This window comes from Diadema setosum, chromosome 7 (genome assembly GCF_964275005.1).
Source record: "Diadema setosum chromosome 7, eeDiaSeto1, whole genome shotgun sequence".
Classification (NCBI taxonomy): Eukaryota; Metazoa; Echinodermata; class Echinoidea; order Diadematoida; family Diadematidae; genus Diadema; species Diadema setosum.
In genome coordinates, this window is record NC_092691.1 from 38,731,915 (window position 1) to 38,758,077 (window position 26,163).

Below are 26,163 nucleotides of genomic sequence, written 5' to 3' on the forward strand. Positions count from 1 at the left end.
CCCGAGCATTTCGTTATAACGGGAGTGCACTGTACCTGTCGCGACGTACCTACATACAGCGACTGGGCTGTGTATAGTTAGGAGTGAGTGTGATGTGATTGATAGTAGCCCGACCAGACGCTGCGCTACTTACAGCGACTGGGCTGTGTTCATTTAGGCCTACTGCTGCTTTGAAGTACGAGATCAAGTCAGCACTAAGCTCGGTTCATTTTCAGTTCAGAATAAAAAAAAAAAAAAAAACTCTTACCCATCTAAATTTTGAAGTCTACCTGGCATTGGTCCTGCGTCACCAACATTGTCCCCTGGCCTGCCGTGTGGCAAGGGCTCGTACTGCCAATCTCCACTATTAAAGTCCGTTCGCTTCAACCGGACCGCCCTGGGCCTTCCCCACTAGCTCGCCCGTAGCGTCTCTGCGCCCCGCCGTGCGGCTCGTCAGCAACATCTATCTCTCCAACTTCACCAGGATCACTAGTTTCATCATCGTTATCATCACTAGTGTGTACTGTATCACTCAGTTCATCATCGCTCCCACATTCAAATTCCACCAAGAAATCATCCTCATCATCACTGCATCGGCCTTAACGTACGATGTCGTGCATTATCGAAAAACAAACTTTTAAACTTTGTATGCAAATACTACAACAACTTGTATGAAACAATGCAAGCATTATGCGCGCGGGGGCCTGCGACCCTCGAGACCTTGCGCGATTCCTTTCATCCCATGACGTCATCGGCAAAGCCTCGAAATTTACGCTGTGACCTAGATTTCAGGGGGGTGACAGGTGTACATTTTCAAAATCCTCTAACTCTACTTCAAAAAGGCCATTTTAAACGATGTAAACGACAAATTGTTCTATGTGTCCCACTCTTTCACTTCATTATAATTCTATTTCTTTAGTATTCCCCTTTAACATATGTAAAACTCAATCAAATAATGGTGACTGAATAAACAATGAAGATTCAAATTAACTTTTACACATAACCTTGATAATGCGAACTAGTGAGGAAGGCTAAAAGCGCACATATGGCCAGAACGCCTTTGACACATTGGATGATATTGATTAGCAAAAGAAATTTTCCGTCCCCGTACATTTGTCTACATCAACCTGGAAACACAAATGAAAAGAAAAAAAAACTGTTAAAAAGAGAACAATCGGCTAAAATGATACTTTTAAATGACGTTTTTACTTTTCTCAGTAATATAAATAATGATAATAATAATCAAAATAAAAAGTAGTGTATATTATGTTCGTCTAAATGTTTCATTGTTGATTTACTAATTTCGCCCTCTCCAGAATTCAATCTATTCGATGGCAGCAAAGGTAATTCTCGCTATCGCCAATGACGTAAAAAGTACCCGGATGTTGATTAAAGCGTCATTTACGGTGCATTATGGGATAGTCCGGTAGCAAAGTCACTTCCGTTCGTACGCGCGTGATACGTGACTAATGCTATTTACACACACAACCGACTGTATTCTACCTGTACTTCCGGTTTTCTCGACTTGAATTACAGCTTTAATATGATTTGAAAATTCTCCATTTTTAAGAAATTGCTGTTAATACGACTATTGGTTGTTGCTGCGAAGCTGCCATGTGTTGTTCGCACGACAATAAATGAAAAAAAATCTGCAGAAATAGGACCCTTACTGGCATGCGAGACGTGACGTGGCCGCGTGGGTGAAGTTTGCGGGTGACTCCACAGCGCAGTACGTGCACGCGAGACTTACTATAGTGGTAGTATTATAGTAGCACTAGGTAAGGCCTAGTGCCTACGTACATTGTACGTACTTACTTGGAAGAAATTGCTTCGGAGCCGGGATAAGTTCGAGATCACTGTTCGTTCCCGATTGTGTTCGCGACATTTCGACAGAGAACAAATAAAAAAAAAAAGACTGGCATTCCATGACGATATACTGTATATCCTGGTGGGTGAATATTTTCCAGCATATTTTCAGGGTATGCAAAGATGACTGATCTGTGATGTACGCCGTACCGGTATGTGTTAGCTTATGCGCTGCGTGCAGCAGTACCGCAGTGGTGCATGCTAATGCAAGGCCGCCGGCCGCCGGCGGCGGGGACTACAGTGTACGAGTATGACAGGCCTGGCCACCACAGAACTCTTCAAGAGTTCTGTGCTGGCCACTCGCTGGCTCGGGCGGTACAACGGCCTACTGTACTAGTATCCGTGGTCGGCGCTGCGCTATAGGTAAGGTACACGTACGCGCACGCTAGCGTTGTGCAAATTATGACCCGCGCCGGAAGTGCCCTTGCTACCAAGTGCACTAAATCTTGACGAAAAAGCCACATCCGGGTACTTTTTACGTCATTGGCGATAGCGAGAATTACGATCGTTCTCATGATGCAAAGGTAGCCATTGGCAGTTCAAGTGGTTGGGTCAAAGGACGATGGTACTTTACACCACCCCCCCCCCCCCCCCCGGTCAGTGGCTCTTCTGTTAATTCTTTATTCCAGCAAATTTGTCATTCTTGTAAAGAGCAAGATTTCCCGCAGAATACTTCACTGCGTTTTTGACTGACTGTGTGTTGCCAGGAACATTGTTCTTACACTGAAGAGATAGCAGTTTAGTGGATTATCATTTAATAATAATAACAGGTTATAATGTACATCTCCTGCAGATGCTGGCCATAGTACCGAATCCGAAAACGTTTGTGTTTTACATTCAGACGATTCTAAGAGACTGTCCTGCCAGCAGATATTAGGTAAGCTGTGATCTCATTAATACATTTATCTCGAAATATTATATTAACGTGAATAAGATATGCTTACGTGATGTTAGTCAAGTCATTGGTCGATCATATTATTATCTCCAATATTTGGACTTACAATGTTTTTTTTTGTTGGAAATTGATTGATTTGTAACGTTTCCTCGTTTCAAGGAAGATAAATCGTGCACATGCAAGAAGTGTTCATGGGAACAACACAGTTATTTTAACTGTGGTTGATCAATCTTGAGACACTTTATAATATGAGCTTACGATCAATTAATGACTCTCATATACAACTTGCAATTCCGTTATATTCTATCCATTGCCTACAAGATCTTGCCGTGTGGACACTGCTTCATATTCGTGCCAACACAGAGTGAATTACATGAATATAAATCAATACATTCTCCCTTAATTTGCAGAACTGGAAAGGAACTATGGAGTGCGAGTATTTACATACAGCAGAGCCAAGTCTCCCTCCCATCTCGTCGTCCACAACCTCACTGAAAATACCTTCGAAATGTGGGTACAAGACTGCAGGGAGAGGATCAAGCGTGAAAGTTCAAAGGAGAAGACATTTTGGAACATAGTCAAAAAAGGGTTTCCATCTTTGTAATCAAAGAACTGCAAGATACTGCCATTAGATATCATGCACAGATAACAACTATACATACTTTTGATTAGTAGGCATATTGTGATCTGTATTTTTCCGGCACTTGTTTTGTATTATAATGAAAAGGATTTGGCAGTTTCACGGTCGTCTAGTTCTGTTTGATATTACTGAAACCAGGAATACATCACAGAGATTCAGTGGTATGGGTAGATAATGATCTGAAAATCAATGAAAGGCATGAGTGGAAAATGAAATCAAGATACATTACGCGAATGCAGGAATTCTCTGTGTATTGTATGCATTCATTTTGCCTAACAGAATATCGTTCCTCATGATCACGGTTTGCTACAGTAGATGCGAGACGTATCTTTATGTAATTATACAGCTGGCGTACTCTGACATACATGTAGTTATTCTAGAACGGATATACGTATTACGCTTTCAATGCTTGGTCAATTAATTCGCCATTTGAGGTGAGATGGTGTAACTTGTGAATGAAAGCTACGAAAGTTATCCTCTTCTTTTCATACACGAAAAGCCGTATCTCGTGTCTGGAGTTTGAATCGTTTTCCAAAGGTTATTAATCATTTGCTGTACATACTTTTTTTTTTCTGATTCACATTTAGTTTAGTTCAGTTATTGATTTACGCGGTGCGCTATATCGGCCTTGTAACATAATATTATGAGACAAGAGTTCAGAGTCTGAAAATACGACCCCCTCTTAAAAAAAGAAGACATTTTTCATTTTTAACCAATTTAACCATTTTATCTGGTAATATTAAGCATTGTGGATTTTAACTTTATCAAGTTTTTAAGTTGTGTGTAGCAGGACAGTGCATAAGCAAGTCATTATGAATCTGATTACTGAAGAGTGAGGAAACAATTAACAAGTGTTACATGTTCCCACCGAAAAGTTTGAAATGTTTATGAGGTTATAAAAAATTCTAAATTCCAGACTAAAAGAGCCATTATACGTTTTGTTGTACAAAGTGTATATAGTAACATAATAGCTGATGAGAGTGAGCACCTTTCACTTCGCATATTTTTGGTGGCCACGACAGCGGAATTTTAGCGTCTTCTGCTAGCAGTGCACAGCTGTTTTAAGTCATAAATCCACACGGGTCGCATAGTAGTAGTTATTAGCTTTTAGCTTTTTTTTCGAGGTAATAAAAATCATCGTACTATCTTTTTTCAAAGATCTAAAATTTTGTCATTCGTTAAAAGGCAAGTTTCTCATAATATGTACATGGTAAAATATATGAGAATGTTTTGTCAGGATAGACGATTTTGAATGATTCATTTTCATGCAATTATTGTGGCACATAACGAAGACTTTTATTTAAGTCCTCGTTATTGAAGGTATCATCCCTGCATTGAACATGCAGATGACAGAAATGTCAGAAATTTGTCAAAATTGTCCAAAATGAATTATGATTACCAGCGCAGGGACGGCGCAGCGTTTTCAAAAGTGTGGGGGCCCACTTCCGGATTTCATGAGCTAACAAGCAAAAAAACAAAAACAAAAAAATAACAAAAAAACAAAAACAAAAAAAAATATTAAAAAAAAACACGTCGGCTCATCTCTTCTCCCCCTCCACTTCCGGGTTTCTTCAGCTGACAAGCAAAAAAAAAAAAAAAAAAAAAGGTCTTCATTGACCTCTTTCTATTTCTATTTTAGTGCCACTTACGTACTTCCGGGTTGAAAAAAGTGTGGGGGCCCAAAGTGATGACACCTTATGTATTCCTTTGTATGGTGCACAAAAAGTGTGGAGGCCCGAGCCCCCACGGCCCCCACGGCTGCGCCGGCCATGCAGCGTATACAGTCTGTATAAGAACAAGAGGAACGTCTTTCTTCTTCTTTGAAATTGACATGAAATCGACTAAAAAGTGAATTTGTTTCTTCTCAATGACTTGATTTAGACATTCTACACGTTCATTAAAAAAAAAATCTGATAAGCGACAGGCAGTAATTACATACATTGCAGATTAGGTATTTATGACTTCTATTGAAAATGAAACGCGGGAGTCGTCGGAAAAAAAAAATCAGTATAAACGCAATATATTACTTTTCCTTCTTCATCCACTTTTCATCTTTTCCGTCCTTCTTCCCGTTACTCTTGTTGCCTTCCATGGAACTGTCAAACTGACTCTGATGAGAATTTTCTATGGTTACATATTGCATAATAATTGCACGGCATATAGGCAGTGTTGTCATACGCCGCAGACCCGGCGCAAACGGGGGGGGGGGGGGGGAGCGGGGGCACCTTTCGGTAGAAAATATAAGGTCCGCTTCCGTTATTTTTCTTTATTTTTCTTTATTTTTATTTTTTTTTTGCTTGTCAGGCAAGTTTGGGAGGGAAGCAACTTAAGAATTGTCATTTTTTTGTTGTTTGCTTGTTTGCTTGTTTTTTGTCGTTATTATTGTTATTCTTTAGTTTAGATTCTTTTATTATTTTTCTTTTTTTTACTTGTCAACTGATTTAGGTAGAGAAGTGGCAGCAAAATGTTCGCCCACCCCTCCATACCGAAAACGAATAGCATCCCTGTTTCCATAAAGGTGACCATTCTTTGAAAAACGTAGCTGCCGCCCGTGTGCAGTGTAATGTATATACTACTATATAGTACTTTGCAGTGTAACGATGATAACTGTGACAGGGCTGCCTCAGTACACACATTTCAAAACTTCATGAGTAGTCAGACGTCTTCATGAAGAGGCGCCACCTACGACAGCCCTTTCACACTCTGCATTGTTGTGACATGCACAGTTCTGTGGTGACATGACATGAAAGAGCAACCACAAGTTAGCTAGTCCGTTCGAACGAACACACATGAACAATGAGTAAACCATTGAAGAGGTCCCCGAATTCAAAACTGGAGCAGAATATGTATCCCCTGCATGGCTAGCTAATCAATAAAAAATCTCATTGACAAAAGAATTAGACCTATATGTGTTTCGTCTGAAGGTATTTAGCTTACTATTTCACATATTTTGAGCCTCTGGATATGCATAATAAGACTATCATATCCGTAGGGATTCAGAGGTTTATTCATTTATAACGAAGGTCAATATCTGCTATGAAAACCATATCATAAGAGATTTATTTCGTTAACATTTTACCAAAAACTCAATATCTGCGTTATCAATATCAATGTAACATCAATAAAGCATTTTCAAGCTTTCCTTACCCGAATTCCTTCCTTCCCCTTCCCATTTCCACGGGCCAGTCTCCCTCCCACCCTCCCCAGCCACTTTACCCCTGTTTCTTCTCCCTCAACATCCCACCTGATCCCTCCTAAAGCCATCCCCTGCCCCCCTCACCCCTCTAGCCCACCTTCTACCCCAAACACTTCCCAATCCACGTCGATATTCACCCCTTCCCCAGTTTTCCCCACCCTCCCTACCTCTCCCTTCTTTTCCCTCCTCTCCCAATAGGTCGCTCCGCTTTGCATCCAGCGACCACTTTAAAAAATGAGAAAGAGCTCATCTGTTTTCAGAGTGCTGGTTCTGTCTTCCGTGGAACGCAGATCACTTTCAGAAACAGAGGTGTTGCCCAAGTCTCCTCCGCTGAAACCAAGTGATTCAGTATGGCGAAGGCCAGTCAGAATGTGTGTCCGTGTGCACTTCATATCAAAATTCTCTACACTGCATTCGCTTTTCTTTGTCTATTTACAATGGCTATGTTCATGCTGGTTTTCGGCTATGTTTCCCATTTGCGCGACACCGAGAAATGCATCCCCGATGCTCCTGGCCGTGCACTTGTTCAGGGCACCGCGACCTTACACCAAAGTCTGCACAGCAGTGACGCCAACCACGACGCGGTGCGTAATGGTACCGGAAATGCACGGCGCGCGATAGAAGGGCTGTTCGATACTGATGATATGTCAAAGAACTTTGATGGGAATAAAAGGATCATCGAACTCGCATTACGGAAGGACCACTCTAACCAAGAAAAGGAAGCTGGGAAGTCGGAGAACAGTCGTTCTAAAAGAGATGTCGGACGGTCGGATGAAGGGAGAAGCCACGTACTTGCCACTATTCCCATTTCCATACCGGTGAGTTTCGGGCTTCTACGATATTCTATCAGGCCAGTCAGGTATTATGTATAAATATGGCAATTATAGTTAAACTATTAAAAGTTATAAAATTAAGCTGGGTAATGATAAAAATCAAAATGAAAGAGCACTAAGCACTATGATGCTATATTAGATAAAACATACGATAAAGTACAGTTTGTAGTAAAATGAAATAAAGTAACATAAAATAAAATCCAATAACGTACATTAATTTCCTATATTGACATTAAAGGACAAGTTCACCTTCATAAGCATAAGGATTGAGAGAATGCAACAATATTAGTAGAACACATCAGTGAAAGTTTGAGGAAAATTGGACAATCGATGCAAAAGTTATGAATTTTTAAAATTTTTGTGTTGGAACCGCTGGATGAGGAGACTACTACAGCTTGTGAGTCATATGCGTACAACAGTATAAAGAAAATGTAAAGAAAATTCAACATATTTCACTTTTTTCGCATAATAAAAGAGCACTTAACTTGCCTCTTTCTAAAGGCAGGGGGAATAATATTACCCATAACATTTGTCGATAACGAGTCGGGGGAATGTGTACTTCTCTTTATATTTTCCTTATATTGTTGTACGCATGTGACATCTAAGTTATTCACACATTGCAGTAGTCTTCTCATCCAGCGGTTACTGCACAAAAACTTCAAAAATGCATAACTTTTGAACGGATTGTCCGATTTTCCTCAAACTTTCAATGATGTGTTCTACTAATATTGCTACATTCTCTCAATCCTTATGTTTATGAAGGTGAACTTGTCCTTTAATTCACGTTTTCGAAATCGCAAGCGACCCCACCAGGTGCTTTTTATATTGTTTCAACTACATTTGGTAGAAATGTTATAAAGGGACAAACTTTATTAGAGGTGAATTGAGATGTTCATACAAACATGGACTCGTCTCTTCCCATAAGTTCCTTTCTTTCCATATAACGAGTCTGTTTTTCTATTTTTCTTATCCCTGTTACATCTTTTAATGTACGAATCTCCGCCAATTTTGCGAAGACCAATCTCAAAGACTACAAAATGTTGCTAGAAATGTGAATACTCATACAGTTTATCTTGCTCCAATGTACAGAAAACGAGGCTTTTATGTAAATAGTCAACAAAAATAATGCTAAAAAGAGAAAAGAATGTAAGGGTCTTCCTTTGACGGAAAGGGTCAATGTGTCAGCTCAACATCGCGAAGTACAGTACTTAGAATGGTACCGAATAATCATAATAATTATCATCATGCATAAAATGAACGGTGAAAAAGAAAAGCATGTGAAAGAAAAAGAATATCGCGTGTGGTTTACAGTTTCCATCTTTTTTTTTTGTTTCTTCCTGAGGCGGAAGACCGAGAATAAGGTCATTCACCTCTGTCATGTTCGACTGAGTTCTTCTACTATCAAATCCAGATGTAGATGCTTAAGCATTTAGGTGTTTGATTAAAAGAAAAAAAAAAACATGTTTTATTTATCTATTATTCCAGTCTGAACCTTCTTTCTCAAGAGATACGTTAATAGGCCTACAGAAAGACAACACAGTCCAAAATTATATCAAGCGAGTGTGCCTTGTAATCTTATTCACCTTTCTTCCGTTGCGGGTTTAGATTGCAATGAGAGCAAAGCTGTCGATTGGGTTGTCCTGCAAACTTGAGAAACGAATTGTGTTTACTGAATGAGGCCGATCAAGAATATGCGTTTCCATGACAACGAGATAACGTGACCACCTGTATGATGATACTTTAACCTTCTACCTAGACCATTGCCAGTGACAGCAAATAGGACGAGGCAACGTCGAGTCATACGTATAGCTAGATCTTTCTTCATCGACAAGCGGTATACGTAGTTGATGACCCAAATCCTGTCCAATAATATTCTCGCACGTCATTGAGACAACATATCAAAGCGAAATTTACTTGGCATCTCATTCTGGTAAAATTGATTACAAGATGTTATTAACGAGTTATTTCAATACTGTTAAAAAGCAAAATTCTCGTTGAGTTATACACTTTCCTTTTTCTCTTTCAGACAAATACTTTTCCCCCACATGATAAGTCATCGTTAATAATTTATCAATATTGGCATCTGTAAAAGGCGAGGGGGTGAACGCACAGGGATACAAATATAAGACATACTTCCTCTAATGAAAAACAAAACAAAACAAACAAAACAAAACACGAGAAAGACATCGCGTAGGAACATCCCAACAACACCACCTCCCTTCCCTCTCCTTCACTTTTCCTCTCCCTCTTTCCTCCCACCCCTCCTCCTTCTCTCTCTCGCTCCTTTCTACCTCAATGAATGTTTTATGTTTCCGGTCTGTGCCTACCAAAGTTACCGTTATTCTCATCTCACCTTTGAACCTTATAACCCATCTCATCCGAACTGGGGTCATGAAGAAAGGACCGGCTTGTCTGGGATAGGTTGTTCGGGAAACGACTCGCAGGAAACAATCGCAGCTGAGGATGAAGGAAAGGTTGTGGATAGAAGCTTGAAATAGTTTGAAAAAAAAAAAGAGAGAGATTTATCGAGGAAATGTTTTCTGAAGACTGGTTCATGTTATCATCCAAGGGTATGACCTTGACGGTACACGTTGCTAACCGAAATGTTTCCGCACGATGCGAGTATAGTCAGAGTTCATAGCAATATTATGAGGTATGCCACTGGAGAATTACTGGTAAGTTGTTTTCAAAGGAAGTAACGTCACTGAGCGTGACAGCAGTCAATTCAGAGTTGGTTCATATGCACATCTTTGTGATGGTGAGATTATGGAAGTACTAGTTATGTTTTACCCTCGACAAAAAGAAAAAAAGAAGAAGTAAATGCTTTTTCAGTACATATTTTTCATAGAAGATTTTGATAAAAAATTTTTGTGTCATATACCATATCTGCATATGAAAGGTTATCTAATTGGCTAGCAACCTGGCAGGTTAATACAAAGAGATATCTTATGCATATGAGAGTGAACACATTCGTTTTTGTCCTCCAAGGCAGGAAAGTGACAAAATATTTCAGAAATTGACATTTTGTCATTCATTTGCAAATGCCTTTCAAGATAGCAACGATAACAAAAGACCAAGCTAGACCAATAAAAGACACGAATGACTGACAAGTATAAGTTTTCATTACCTTGTAATCTCTTTATATCCTCAAACAAAAAGAAGGTGGGAAGTAAAGGGGGAAATAAGAATTCTCTGTCAACTCAATTTCAAATGTAGCAGCAAAAGTCATAAAATGGACAGAATTTCTGTATTTCATTCTTTCCACTGATGAATTTTAGAATTCATTAGACAAATTTAAAAACCAAGTACTATACTTTTTATTTGAAAAAAAAAATTTTCTGCCATTTTTTTTTTAAATATTGCCTCTTTTCTAATGTCATTTGAATCTGGATTTGACAGAAGACATTTATATAATATTGACTGGCCTCGAGGGAGATACCAGAAAATATTGCCCAAACTGAAAGAATGTTGCCCAAGTCGAAGACAAGGGCAATATTCTTTCAGTGCGGGCAATATTTATCTGGCATCTCCCTCAAGGCCAGTCAATATCATAATTATTACCTATCCCCTAGTTAAATTAGGAAAATATGTGAGTACGCCTATACGGTAAACTGGCACCTCGTCTACAACCACACTGTCCACTGTTCACCCAGTCTAATGCCATCTCGTCTAAACTCGCTTTGTCTACTGCCAAATCGTCTACCAACCACTTTGTCTAAATGCCAATTAGTCTAATTGTCATTTCGTCTACTAACCATTTTCTCTAATTTGTCTAAGTCACATTTCGTCTAATACCCATTATGTCTATTGACCATTTCGTCTATTAATCATTAGGTCCATGAATGAAATAGTCTACAGCTCATTTTGTCTAATAGCCAAATAGTCTACATCCACCTTGTCTAATACTCAATTAGTCTAATAACCAGTTAGTCTACTCCCAACTGGTCTACACCCAACTCGTCTACTCCCAACTGGTCTACACCCAACTGGTCTACACCCAACTGGTCTACTCCCAACTCGTCTACTCCGCGGTGGACCCAGCTGGTCTACTTGTTATATAGGGGTTTTTTTTGTCTACTCCAAACTCCTTAATTCTACTTCATCCAGTTTCCTTTCCCATTGAAATAGCTGGAACACTCTTGGTGCCCCATTGGGTTTAAACTTTTTGTTCTAATTCTGACAATGTTATTACTTTTTATAAAAAAATAATGTCACAGTGTGAAAAACTTGCTGTGTTGCATTTGTACTGGATGTGTAATTTATATCAGAAGCAATCATGCAGCATTTATATTTCCAAACTTCAACACTCCATCTATTCACCTTTATTTTTACATCGACAGTGAGATGGACTGGACACTAGACAAAGTGTTATATTCATTATTAGCATGACCAGATGGGAATGATCAGTTTGGGCAATTGGGTAAAGTGCTGAGAGTATGCCAGTTGGGAGTAGACCAATATTGGGCATAGACGAGTTGGGAGTATAGACGAGTTGGGAGTAGACCAGATGGGAGTAGACGAGTTGGGAGTAGACGAGTTGGGAGTAGACGAGTTGGGAGTAGACGAGATGGGAGTAGACCAGTTGGGAGTAGACCAATTGGGTAAAGACCAGTTGGGTGTAGACCAGTTGGGTGTAGACCAGTTGGGTGTAGACCAGTTGGGTGTAGACCAGTTGGGTGTAGACCAGATGGGTATAGACCATGTTGGGTATAAACGAACTAAAGGTTGGACGATATGATAACTAGACAAAGTGAATGTAGACGAGATGACTTGTAGACGAGGTGGGAGTAGGCAAAGTGGCAGTAGGCGAAATGGATATTAGACGACATGACAAGTAGACATTGTGAGTATAGACGACTTGGCTGTTAGATCAATTGCTCAGTAGACGAAATGCTCCTTAGACAAGTTGGGTATTAGACAGTACGGGTAGTGGGCAAAGTGACTATTAGACAATATAGACAAAACACGTTGTAGACGAATTAGACGAATCGATAATAGACGACTTGTCAGTAGACCAACTGGAAAATAGACAGAGTGGCTGTAGACGAGGTCACTATAAACCGCCTATACACCATGATATAGATCAAGCCACATTTGACTACCTGTAGATCATCGCCAACATGTCGAATAATTGAAAAATTGTTCATGAATGTATATCATTAAACTCCAACTTCAAAGATACAATGTAGTTGTAACAGGCGAACTTCAAACATCTATTTTTTCTTTCTTTATTATCGGGGGATACAAAGACATGATAGTGATCAGTGGGTAATTTTCGCAAACTAAGTTGTGTTTCTTCTAATGTTAAATTTGTCTTTGGTTCTCATTGTTATAAATGGAAAAGCACGTATGCATGAATGAGAACTTGCCATATTTGCAATTCTTACTTGTGTTCCTTGGAAGAGAAAAACGAATTTGTTCACTCATACGTATAAAAACTTCATTTTTTATTGATCTACCAGGTTGATAGCCAATTGACATCACCTTTAACATTGTATAATAACATAAATATATAACCAAATGAAGTATAAACTTTCTTTCTTTCTTTCTTTTTTTTTTGCTGAGTGTATACGTGTACCTGTTTTCACAGAAATAGTGATGCGTAGCCTACATGTTTTTTTTTTTCTTCAAAAGGACCAAATCTTATTAAGTCTAGATTGTCCTTTTTATGTTCATTAAAGTTGAGCAAATTCAACACGCTCCACTCTGAAGTAGATTCTACGTAATACATACTACACGTGACTACATTGCACACTATTACATTGTATACTAATTGTTGTGTATACGCCTAGTGATGAAAGCATGAGTTTATTTATTTATTTATTTTTTTTGTTAATGTTTGCCATTCATGTCATTAGCGTTTGATTTATTTCAACCGCACAACGACAAATGGCGTACCATTAATGTATTTTCCCGAAATTAGCCTTTCCAATGAGATTTTCTTTTTGAGCTTACAGGACAGAGGTAGTTCAGGTGGGCCTTCTCACTAACACACAAACTATACAAAACAGAAAAAAAAAATTCTTGCCCGTCACATGCGATATAATACAACGTGAGGTGGGAAGTCGCAGTAAATACAACATGGGTGATGTTCGTTGCTCCGAAAGTTCGTTATTCCGAAACGCACAAATTTCCTATACCTATAGATATTTGCTTTAAATGCAAAAATGAAGAAGAATTCATAAATCCGAACACTTGCGGCGTTATTCCAAAGATCAGTTAATCCAAGAATGAATTAAGGTTCGTTTATGCGAAAATGGATAAAAGTTCGTTCATCCTAAAACAATTAAAAAGATGCGTACTAAGGAACATTCGGGATAACGAACCCCATTTCATTTTGATATGGATCCTTCGAAATAACAAACCTTATTTCAATTTCAGATTATAAAACGGACCTTCGGTTCTTCGAAAATACTCAACCTTATACAAGCAGTAAAAACACGTGCACACATAATCATTCTAAGGTGCCCGGTCATTGCGCCATTACAAATTAAGAAGATAACTATGGTTGTTTGAAAAAAATAAATAAATTGACATCAGTAAACTTCCCTCATACTCAGAATCTTTCTTGTTTTCCTCATTCACAATAAACCTCCCACACGTCAGTATCTACTTTTTGGTAACAATGAGATAGTTGCTTGATATCCAAGCCTTTATACGCAACGAAATTTGATGCACACCTACTAGACTGACAAGATATGACAGCGGAGGACTTTTCTTTCATTGCTGGATTGTGAGACTGCAGCGGTTTGTGACGTCACTCCAGGACACGATACAAAAACAAAAAATTATAAGGAGACTTTACGCATTTTTTTAATGAAAAAGACATTCCCTTGTCAGTATACAAACACTAGGCCCTCATGGAAGACCAGCAAGTGCACCTGAATAATGGGCTATGCAGCCATCTTCTCAGAAACAAACAAACAAACGTACAAACACACACATATCTAAAATAATAACTATTGTTCCCCTTGCTTTCTCGAAGAGGTAAGTCAAGCATCTTCTTTCATTTAGAAAATGAAACATGTTTTTATATGTTATTTCTTTCCTATTTTGTTTCTTTGTAAATGGTTTTCCCTTTAACTAAGGTCATATTTTCCTCATAACACATGAATTGTTGAGCATGCTCAACTGATGTCAGTATGTTAAGTTATACATTCGAAATACGGATGACACTGAAGGCGGACCAAGAAATAGATCTGGAAAAAAAGACATGACGCAGAGAAGGAGAAATCATAAATAGGTTTGGAGAATCATTACAGACCTATGATGAAGATCTTTCAATTGAAATTTTGAGCATACTTTGCAAGCAACATTCTGACTTGTTTGTATCTCTCGACTCGATAACATATCATTGCCTATCATGGAGAAAGATGTGGAAGAGAAATCTCATACACAGACGACAACAGTTGCCAATGATACATTTTCTGTTTAAGACCCAGTGGATACGTGTACAAATTTAAGTAAAATGTCTTATCAACCTTCATTCCTGCACGAGTTAAAGGATATGTGCAAACGTAAAAGAGATGGTGATAAGCAGTGGGCCAAGGTGACACGATGGTATCATCACTGGGAGGTGAGATGAACCTCCCTCCGTACCATCTTCTCAAAGGGAACGCACAAAGGGCATCTCTGTTTACGATTTGCCTCCAGCCACCCACCTTGCATGGAGGAAATACATCAAGTGCAATGTCTCGATAAAGAGTTTAACGTAAACAGTGATCGACTTGCCGTCGTGGTACTGATATACTTCACACGATTACTCAGTAGTCGATATGTTAACGTTTCTACGACGGCCAAAATCACCACGTTCATGGCGTACACGGCCTTCCTTTTTTTTTTTTTTTTTTTTTTTTTTTTTTTACCCCGAGGGGGAAAACATCCCTACATCCGTATACATGTACATGTATATATTTTACTCCCAGTGTTCATAGACGTTTGTAATCTGGTTTATTTCAAATGACTTGTAAGCACATCGGCGTTTCTAAAGAGTTAAGAATTACGTTACATCATAACTCACATCCATTGATCTATCTTGAATGAGCATCGGAGAATCTAACTGTATAGTGAATCCATTATTTTCTCTTACCTTGCAAAGTGCTAACAGAGTGTCAAGGTAGGCTTTCCTGAATGACCTTCTTGTTCTGACTTTGCAATGGAGTTAATTCATTCAGTAAATAGAAGAAAACATGTATGATCTCCATTAAAACTTCTGCCATGATCACATTAATGTTGTTTTCCTGAAATAAGGATGATGAATTGCGGAAATCACATTAAATTGGCAACAAATAACATCAACACTTCAGCAGGTATACAATTCTCTGTGTCTTCAAATGACCGTTTTTATAAGTTACTTAGAGAAGATACGTCAACACGCGAATCATGCAGCGATGGGTGATGATTAGATTTCTGTGTCCTAATTTGTCATTCCTTCTTTTTAGCAGCATTAGATACTTTGCAGAAAGAATATGTGTGCCCAGCCAGTGCGATATGTGGGGATAAAGCCAATTCTTTCGGTGACACTTCATATGCTGATATCCTTAGCTATACGAGAGGCTGTAATTTCCAAGTCTTTGATGGTCAACGCACAACCCAAAATTGACATGGTCATTGTGAAGATACATTCTTTATCCACATTATCTCTAGTCCTCATTAGAGGAGGATGTATGCGAAATTATTTAATGACACAGTTATTAATCTTGTCCGAATTCTACGCTCATACATTCTTTTTATTCCTAGACAGATTATAGCAATTGTCTAGTTCCGAGATAAGCGTCCTGTGAACTTAAGCAACGGAGAGGAACGGCTTACTTTTAACATTTGAAACCAATATTTTGTCCCCTTCTAAGATTCCGTGTCATGTTTTAACCTTTCAATTTCCATTAAAAACTGAACAGGAAAATCATACATAGTGTTCTCTCCTATTGGATTGATGATGGCTCTATTCTCGTTTGTAGAGTAGTGCTGCGAAATCGTTTGGTGGCTAAGAAAATAAACTGAATTTGTTGTAAGAAATAATGAGCTGCTGTTCCTGTGAAATTAAAAGTTCATGTACATTGTCATCGAATAAACGTCATGAAATGTCAATGACAAGAAAGAAACAAAGAGGTTAAATTCTTAGTTCAGCTCTGACAATGTATTTGACGTATCTTTTCCGTGTTTTTTTACCCAAATGTTCATCCTAAATTGAACCACGACCCTTGTTTTATAACATCTTGTCTCACAGTAACACAACTGTATATCCCTTTCTACTTCCTCTTTTTAAGTCACAATGCAGACCTCTTGTTATAGCTCCGCCCCTTCTCTCTTCCCACAAGCTGGTTATAGCGTTAGTTAGGTTAAGCATCCTCTACTCATCCGATATTTATTCGAGTCGTAAGGTGAGCAAACACGGAGTGGCTCCTGTAAATCCAGCCACCATACTAGCGGATCCAATTAACATTCCCCACACCAAAGGATGGTGCTCCTGGGATGATGTAAAAATCAACACCCGGCGCAGAGTGCAGAGGACATATCCTGTGCAACACGCTTGCTGTGACGGAGGTTTGAAGTTTGAGTGAGTACTGTTTTAGTTTGTCGAAGGGAAGCAAGTTACATGCGCCAAAAGTAGTACTGTAATTGCTATAAATGAGCAATTGGGTATCCCATAGGTCGTATATGTTTGTATTGACATCTGTGCAATGTTCAGTGCTGACCTGTATCCGTCAGTAGGACGAGTGATTCGACTATCGCAAAAAAACAAAAACTCCAGCATTAAAAGTACAGAAATCTAAAAACATTTATATCTCGGATTTTCTTGATTTGTCATGTGCTTCCCTTTGCTAGACAGAGTAAGAGCAAACGAGTACTACGAGATCTTTCTTGATTTCTTACAAATTCGTTATCTTAACCCGTCTTCGTGTTCAGTGTAAGCTGATAATTTTTACACTGTCAGTAAATAAAGTAACTGCGCAATTTGGTTACATGGAGCTTGGTATTACGATAACTGGTAAGTAGACAAAATGATGTATAAGATTCATATGCAATGTCATAATGCGTACGAGTTTTGGCGCTTTAATGATGAGATATATTAATGATCCTATAATCATTAGTCGTGTTTTGTTACAATTGTAATGGTAAGTCAATTACGTATCGCTTTGTAGCAGTAAATAATAGATACAACAATGCAAATATGATTTTGCAAATTCACAAACCTATAACATTTAGCTTCGTTGAAAGGCTTTCTCGCTCTGTCTCTTTTGGCGACAAAGAGGGAGATTGGAACTAAAGAATTTGACATATAAACAGTTGCTTGAGATAAAAGACAGAGGTCTGCAAACTCGTATCCGAGCAATTACCCCCAGAGGGCAATTACCCCCCGGCTAAGTAATGGTTGATGGTTAGGTTAGAGTAACGATTAGGGTTAGGTTTAGGGTTAGGAGTTTGGGTTAGGGTTAGGGTTAGGGTTAGGTTCAGGATTAGGATTAGGGCTAGGGGAAGGGTCCGGGGTAATTGCCAAGGGGGTAATTGCCCTAGACCCCTTGAAACTTGAAAGAGATTGCAGGTCAGTAGGCTGGTGTTAGATGCGAGATTTCAAGACAGGGATGAATGCAGGTGGGAAGGGGCAAAGCAGAATTGTCAGAAATTTCTATCCCTGACATATAATCATCATGAATGTCAAAGGACATGTCTGCAGTTGTCGATTGGAGATATAACAAGATATAAATAAGAACATTTTAGGTATACTACATGGTCACTTCAAATTCGACAAATTGTTTTGCCATTCATGTGGCTTAGCGAACAAATTGCAAGAACGCCCTTTTGAGTCGGATCAGATTAGAGCTTATTATCAATGGACCAGTGTTTCCTATTGTTTCTTTACTACAGTAGGTGCAGATTGTCAGTCATTACAGCACACACATGCACGCACGCACACACAAACAAAAACCCAGAACAACAGCAACCACAACAAACCTATCCAGGGTAATCTTTCGTAACTTTTGCCTTCGAGGCATAAGACAAAAGATTTCCGCGACACATTGAAATCGTGTATGCAATATTCGTCTGTGTCTGAAGCCAAAGTTCTTGCCTCGAATGAAAACCAAAAGGAAGACCCATACCTACCTTACAAACTGTTACACAGATCCTCTCACTTCGTAAACTAATTGTGTTTTTTTTTTCGCGTTTTCTATTTCCTCTATCCCTTCATCTGTCTTTCTCGTGTCCATGTCTTCAGCTAAAGGGGTATCTCACGGAAAGGCTGATGCTTGTGAACTTAGCGACTTTGGGATTTCGCCAGGGTTCGTAAAAGGTTGCAAAAGGATCGTTAAAAGTCGCAAGAAAATTCGCAAACACATTTCCTTGTCGCAAACAGTTTTTCTTATCGCAAATAAATTTTGAACATTTTCAGAAAACAGTTGCAAGCGTTTGCAAGACAGTCTTTGCAAATGGTTTAAGACGGTTTCGCTGAAGTTCTTCTGCTTCGTCAAAATGCTACCGACACGTGACCATAATTATGGTTACGGTATAAAATCTACCCATTGAGAGAAATTTTGCTGTAGGTCAAGATCATGTAGTTGCTGCAGGAGCCTTTCATAATTAACCGAAGTCTGTTCTCTGCAGCAACCACTCTCTGGCCCAAACAGGATTTCTTTTCCTCGTACTTCGTCTTTTCTGTTATTTTTCCTCATCTTTTAGCAGCAGGAGCTAGGCAAAGCGGTTCTTCAAGGGCAGCACGGAGGGCCGCTTCGTGGCAGAACTTCATTTCGGATTCTGGAAATCCATTTTGAAAATATTCTTCGATTACAGTCAGAAGAAATTGGAATGATGGAGAAGGTTTGCTCACCCTTTGTATGGGGTTGGGTTCATAGATTCGCTTGGGACTTTTCCAGGAGTTAGTAAATCTTACAAGCAAATCTTACAAGCAGAAGTTCCCAAACGTTTACAATTTATAGTGGCAAATAGCTGCTTATCTCAGCAAAAACCGTCGCTAACATTTGATTACGGTCGCTAATAGTGGCCAACTAACTTTTGCATACACTTTCAGAAACATTCGCTCAAATTATGCTAGTTGTTGTTAAAAATCGCCAAAAGTCGCTTAATGTCTGTAATTTTCGCCAACATTCGTCAGAAAATTGGCGAATCCAAAATTCGCAACGTTCGTAAGCATTCGCCGCTCAGTGAGATATACCCCTTTAAGGGTACGTATAAGTATGTCCTCTGTAACTCTCTTTGTAAAGTCAAACCATGATTTTGTTTGTGTAAATTAGATAAAACAAGACATTTTGCTGAAGCTGCATACAGCCAGGTTTAACATTCGGGAGCTAGAACTGTTGCGGGACACGTACAGGGTCAAGAGAAATAGAGGTCCCGACTCAATTTTCCCCCGCAGCCCTCCGGAGCCTCGGAAGCGAGGAGTGAAGTCCACTCACTCGTAGCAGTCATGCACGAAGGGCACTGAACATGATCTCTACGCGTTGCCATGACGACGAGGAAGTTATGATACGTGGGTTTGTGACTGTGAATATGATGGGCAGGTTTTGGGACCAATATCAACACACCATACATAATTCAGATATGCTGAGAGAGGCCTTCTCCTGCATACCATCTGGTCTGCCATGGTCCACTACTAGTAACTGACTTTCCTTTCTCGGCTTTCTGATCTAACGCATTTTGTTAATACAGACCAGATCTAACATTCAAATTGGATCATAGTTAAAACATTTTGTCGTTCCTTTTAGACTTAACAACATAATAAGATAAGTATTCAAGAACCACATACAACTAACTGTCGTTCCTATCATGGCTCAACTGAAACCAACGTCGCACTCTCATTGTGAGCTACATCAAAGCTGTTACATCAATTTCCATAATATCTGCTATTGAATATACACAATGTGTTTTATGACATCCATCCAAGAAGGAGGGGGAAGAGGCCAATTACACTGACATTTGGTGGTAAAACAACATCTATTCGGACATCATTGTTAGCTTCTATTGTCATCAATATAAGTTTTTATGACATCTTGCAGCCTCCGTATCTGCTTTTGCTCTATACAAACATTATCTGCACAGAGGAGCGTCGCTGCAACGGGTGCACGTCACGAGTCCGACAAGGCATACAACTCACCGTCGCGGTCAAACAGCCTACACGAGCTCGACACAACGCAAGTAAGGCCCGAGAGTCCGACAGTAGGCAAACAAGGCCAATGAGTCCGACACTCAACGAAAAAAAAAAAAGGCCCACGAGTCTGACACGAGCCAGACCGACATTACATCAGGGGGCTAAATATAAGCATTGTCGGTCTCCTTGGCCTTTCTTATCTAGTGTCGGACTCGTGGGCCTTAATTGTTTACCTAGTGTCGGACTCATTAGGGAGGTAGCACCTCCTTTGACTCATGGACCTTATTTGCCTAGTGTTGAGCTCATGGGCTGCATGACTCATAGACTGTATGACTCGTGGGCTGTGTGACTCAAGGATTTGTTTGTTTGTTTGCTTGCTTTTTTTAATGTTGTGCTCGTGGGCCGTATAACTCGTGAGTGTCGGTCTCGTGGGATATGACCCCGATGTAACACATCTATAATGATCAGGTTTGATAAAAATAGTCGAATCGAGGGTAAATTAAAGAGAATCTGTGTGGGGAAAATGAATTTCTTCTCCTGTCTCTGGAGGTACAGATATGCATTATGCAAGAGGAGTGGGGAAAACTCGCGCTGTGTCTCAGTATTGAGTAGCTGCAAGGAGACCTTATTCTATTGTACTTTGAGAAACGTACGATGATTGAGAAATTATGTAACTCCTATCATCGTGCATAAATTTACTCATGATTATGTTTATACATTATTTTACAGTGCATATATACCTATTATGATCACAGGGATACGTTGCATAGAGTTCTTATACTGTCAAAGGAGCGTACTGAGATCGTCAACTTTTGTACACATATAATATGCACAGGCATAAAACCCGCTTGCTAACAATATGAAGGGAAATGCACTGTATTAGGCTCTCCACTGAGACAGAGGCGCCAGCATTCGGATTACTGAGTAGATGGTGCAGCTGCTGTAAAGCATTTGGAAATACACTGTACCAGTAATCAAGCACCTTTGCCAACAAGTCCACCAAGAGAGTCTACGGAACTTCGGACAGTGTTTGTTGGTGCTTTTCTTTATTGCCATCGAACAACGCAACAAGCGGGCAGGCAGCTTCGGATCACCAGAAATTAAGGTGTAAACTCGAATCCCTTTGAGTCGTGTATTTTTACCTTAATCAACGCTGTAGAAACCATGAATCTTACATGACCACTTCCGACGCAGGGAACAATCTGATGTGTACTATTCATATACAATCTGTCACTGTCAAACAATTTCCGCCAGAAAACGCTTGTCTTTCCCCAGAGGGAAACTATGAATTGCAACACTTCGTTTTTTATGAAACAGGCCTCTTATTCAGACATTTTGCTTTGAGCTTACTACGTTTTATATCACAGGTGTGCTTGCTTGTGTGTGTGTGTGTGTGTGTGTGTGTGTGTGTGTGTGTATGTGTGTGTGTGTATGTGTGTGTGTGTTTGTGTGTGTGAGTGTGTGAGTGTGTGTGTGTTTACCTAGTAGATGCTGAATTCACGCACTTATATCTGGTTTTGGGGCTGGCAGAAAAAAAAAATGATGCTTCAGGCCTATATTGTGTGTACTCAATCACAGTATGGAAATCAAAGATGTTTCTTCGTACCTAAATTTGATAGATGCAAAGCTTGTGCTATTTAATTAGCCTGCGGTGTATACGTTACCCCTCCCCTCTCTATGTGTCTGTCTGATATTACCTTTAGTAAACATGTATATAAATTATACATATATAATTATATATATATATATATATATATATATATATATATAATATAAATACGATGTGCGTGTGTGTGATGTGCGTGTGTGTGTGTGTGTGTGTGTGTGTATGTGTGTGTGACAGCGCAGTTAGGTGGCAGAGAGCGTGTTCAACATTTTGACGTCACAAAAATTAGGTCGATATTGCTAGCGAATGTCGGGTCTTTCGAAGATACACATTTTTTTTTTCTCCCTCTCACGTAGACCGCAAAAAGGTACAAAGAAAATGAAGAATGATCAATTATCATACGCTTAATAAATCACAGTTATTATGATAATCTTCGTAGCAAAAAGTGTACAATATTACTTTCCTCTGTTTAAATATCGATTTCGACAAAATAAAAAAATCAATGAAGCTCCTGGTTCGTTTACAAGCTGTTCGTAAGTTGTGAATTTGTGATATTTCATTTGGATACTCCGATAAGCCGCTATTATACAGTAAAAAAAATGAATGCTGCAAGAAAACGATTCAGAAGCTATAGCATGTTGATTAAAAAGGAGACCTCCAGATGATTGCGTGGCGCAATTACAAACATTAATCAATGAATGCAGTGCCTACATGGACATGTCGCTCGAGAGAACTTCGTCAATCAACCAGTTTGTCAACTACTGTGATCCTTATACGTCACAGCGCGTACACCTCACCCGGTATGATTATTTGAAATTTTGAAATGAAAGCGCAACTGGGTAAGCATTTTTATGAAACCACTGGACATTACCTTATATTCTGTATCGATAAAAACCTTGATAAACCCTAACCAAAGCATTATACAATGTCATGCATCACAAACGGATTGTCTATTTTCCCCCAAAAACTCCCCTTCAGTAAAGGCTCACCACATGTATTATTGCGCAATATCTAAGATGAATTTTTAAAGATCTTTTCATGGTATTTATCTTTTATTGAGCTTCATGCACATTTCTATGTGTTCAAACTGCAACAACAAAAAAGAAGAAGAAGAAAAAAAAAACGGTCCGCAATTCAGCCTGCGCGCTGCTAAGGATGAGTTAAACCAAAGATAGTAGAGATAACAAGATACGAAGGCGCGCGATAACAATGGACACAAAATGGCTAACCCTACCTGACGATACAAAAGAGAGCTATGTACAAACTCAGTACACCTAGAAACATCATTCATTTCCAAAGACAGTGGTATTTTTATTATCTTAAAAAGATTTAAAAATTATAGTCGTAGCTTTTTTTCGATTAAGGGTATTATTTTGAAGAACGGGATTTTAAAGTAATAAGGATTATTTCGTGGAGGTAAAAATTTGGCAACAACATGATCTCACAATCAAAGACGCTTGATAAACAACAACATCTTCAAAGACAGCGCGTCTCAGGCAAAGACGCCCATCACCTGAGACGCGCTGTCCTAGAAGCCGCTGCTGTTGTTTATCAAGTGTCAAGACAGCGCGTCTCAGGTGACGTGCGTAATACGCATGAGGACCGCGCGCTGTCCACTTGTTTTGTACAGGATTAGCGCGCACTTTCGTGTCTTATTAGTTAAGCGTCTTTGGTTAAACGCTAGTCTGGTTTCCAGACCCTTTGCCAACTGGACTCCGCGGCGACGAAGTCGCCGCCTTTGCCGTAGGCAAAGGCTGCGCGAGAAAATCAACTTAAACTATACTAGTTTTCAACGTTGAGGGCGTCAATATCATGGATAGCGAAATAGTATGGTCAGAGGGTCTGGAAGCCAGACTAGTTAAACGCAAGCCCCGTCTTACTGTTCCGAAGTTGAGCATCCATGGACACATGATAAAGGAAATGTTCCAGTTCGGCTCTGATCGTATAAACATCGTCTTATTCGTGAGGACATCTTCACTACATCGTACAAACAATGAGCTAGTACCTCCTTGGTATTACTGCTGGTAGAGTTTCTCGGGCTGCTACAGCAAAAAGCCGTACTTGCTCTGGGTATAATTGATCAGCTATTAACTAGGTTCAGAACGAACTCCGCGCGAAATTGAATATTCGATATCCGTATTATGTTCCTATTTCGGAACCCGCATGACGCCAGCTTTAATGAAATAATTTTCCAAGCAATCAATTCAGATTTGAATGTAAATTTGAATTTGAATTTAAATTTATCCTTCCAATATCTTGAAATACACTGAATTCATGGTTTTGGTGTAAGTTCCTCTTTAATATTTGCAGTTGCATTGTGTCTAAAATTTCTTGAGCGAGTTAGTGCGCAACGTAGGTTCTCACATGTAGTTCATAATTATATCATGTATTTTGAAGTGAAATGTGAGGCATTGCTGCAAACAGTTCCTGCGGTAAACCTTAAATCTACCATATTCAAATATGATGAAACACGAATGAACGTACAAAAACACACATACACACACGCATACACACACACTCATACATACATGCATATTTATATCAATTCGATCAACACTTACATAAGGCCCATGATAATGATGATTATGATATAATAATTGGTTTTGTGGGCACAGTCACGAATTTGGAAAATGTATATAGTGTTGAAAAGTAACGTTTAACACTTTGATAACACCAACAGGAGGCCCATAATAAACGGCAGCAGCGACTACGAATTAATTTCATCACTATTTCATCCTTTTAAGCATTTTGTTTGTTTGTTTGTTAGTTTGATTTATAATTGTCTTCAACATTTAGCATTGTAGAGCTCTCTTTTCATGAATTCGTATCCATGAAAGAGTGTCTCCCTTTCTGAATTTCTCTCTCTCTCTCTCTCTCTCTCTCTCTCACTGTATGCTAACCTTTATAAGAGCAGAAGTGTCAGAGTGATCTATTGACAAGAAAACTATCCTGGCATTACATGTTTGTCCAAATGTCTTGGCAACTCTATATCAATCAATTTGTTGGCATCCTATGCACATATCCTGCGGGAGACGGACTTCTATTTCACAAGTGGTAATATCATATTGCCGAAGGGAAGACATCTCTCTTTCAGGCTGAACGTATCCATTTTCCTAAGTTCACACACAATTTGTAAGATCGTTAGCACAATAGACATGATGTAGTCCGACACCGTTTCAGATATGTTTGTAATATTTTTCCTTTTTCTTTTCTGTCTATTTTGCCCAGCTCTCCTCCATTGCAAACGTGTGTAACTGGACGAATGAGGGATGCCCCAGTGGTAAGATGATCTTAAAATTCTTCGGGCCGTCAAGTGTCTGGGAGTGCATGTGTGTTCCCTGTGACTTAAAATGAAAAAGTCAGTAAATAAACTGAAAAGGTCGGTAATGACGAAGGTTAGTGAAGATAAAAGGACTTTTTTATCCACTTGTTTAATTGATTCATGTGTTTGATTTTAGTAGTGTAAAAAGTGCGATTGTTCTTCAAGGCGGTGAGTTGGCTCAGTCGGTAGCTCGTCTGCCTCACGATCCTAACAGTGCCTGAGGAGCTGGACTGAGCAATGTTGTTTGTAATCATATCGTCCCCTCTATAGCAAGAGGCAAAACACTCTGTCCCTCGGATAGGACATAAAATGGAGGTCCCGTGTATGAGAGAGTCACAACTCATGCACGTAAAAGATCCCGCTTCATTCATTCATCGCAAAGAGCAGGGTGTTTAACCCGGTGAAGTGGTCCCACCCCACATCCAACTGGACCCCATGGAAGACCAGCTTAGCATAGCTGAATATGGGCTATCAAGCCATCTTCTCAGATGGAAATGGACACATAAACAAACAAACAAACAAACAAACAAACAAACAAACAAACAAACAAACAAACAAGGCTGCCTCTGAGCATTGTCAGTGCCACACAGTTTCGAGAAAGGCTTGTGTAGGTTTTTGTAATGTATATGCAATAAAATGTAAACCAAATCTTATTGAACTTTCGTTTCCTCTATACGTCACCTATCAAAGAATATCAGTAAAACCAACATTGGCGATGCCTCAT

General features: G+C 39.3%; 1 protein-coding gene across 1 annotated transcript in view; it reads left to right on the top strand.

The window, feature by feature from the left end:
• Positions 1-6,926: 6,926 nt before the first annotated feature.
• Positions 6,927-26,163, top strand: part of LOC140231225 (uncharacterized) — a 45,587-nt gene continuing 26,350 nt past the window's right edge. The window contains exons 1-2 of the mRNA XM_072311370.1: positions 6,927-7,394; positions 25,346-25,397. Coding sequence (XP_072167471.1) covers positions 6,927-7,394; positions 25,346-25,397 — 520 coding nt within the window. The remainder of the gene's footprint in view (positions 7,395-25,345; positions 25,398-26,163) is intronic.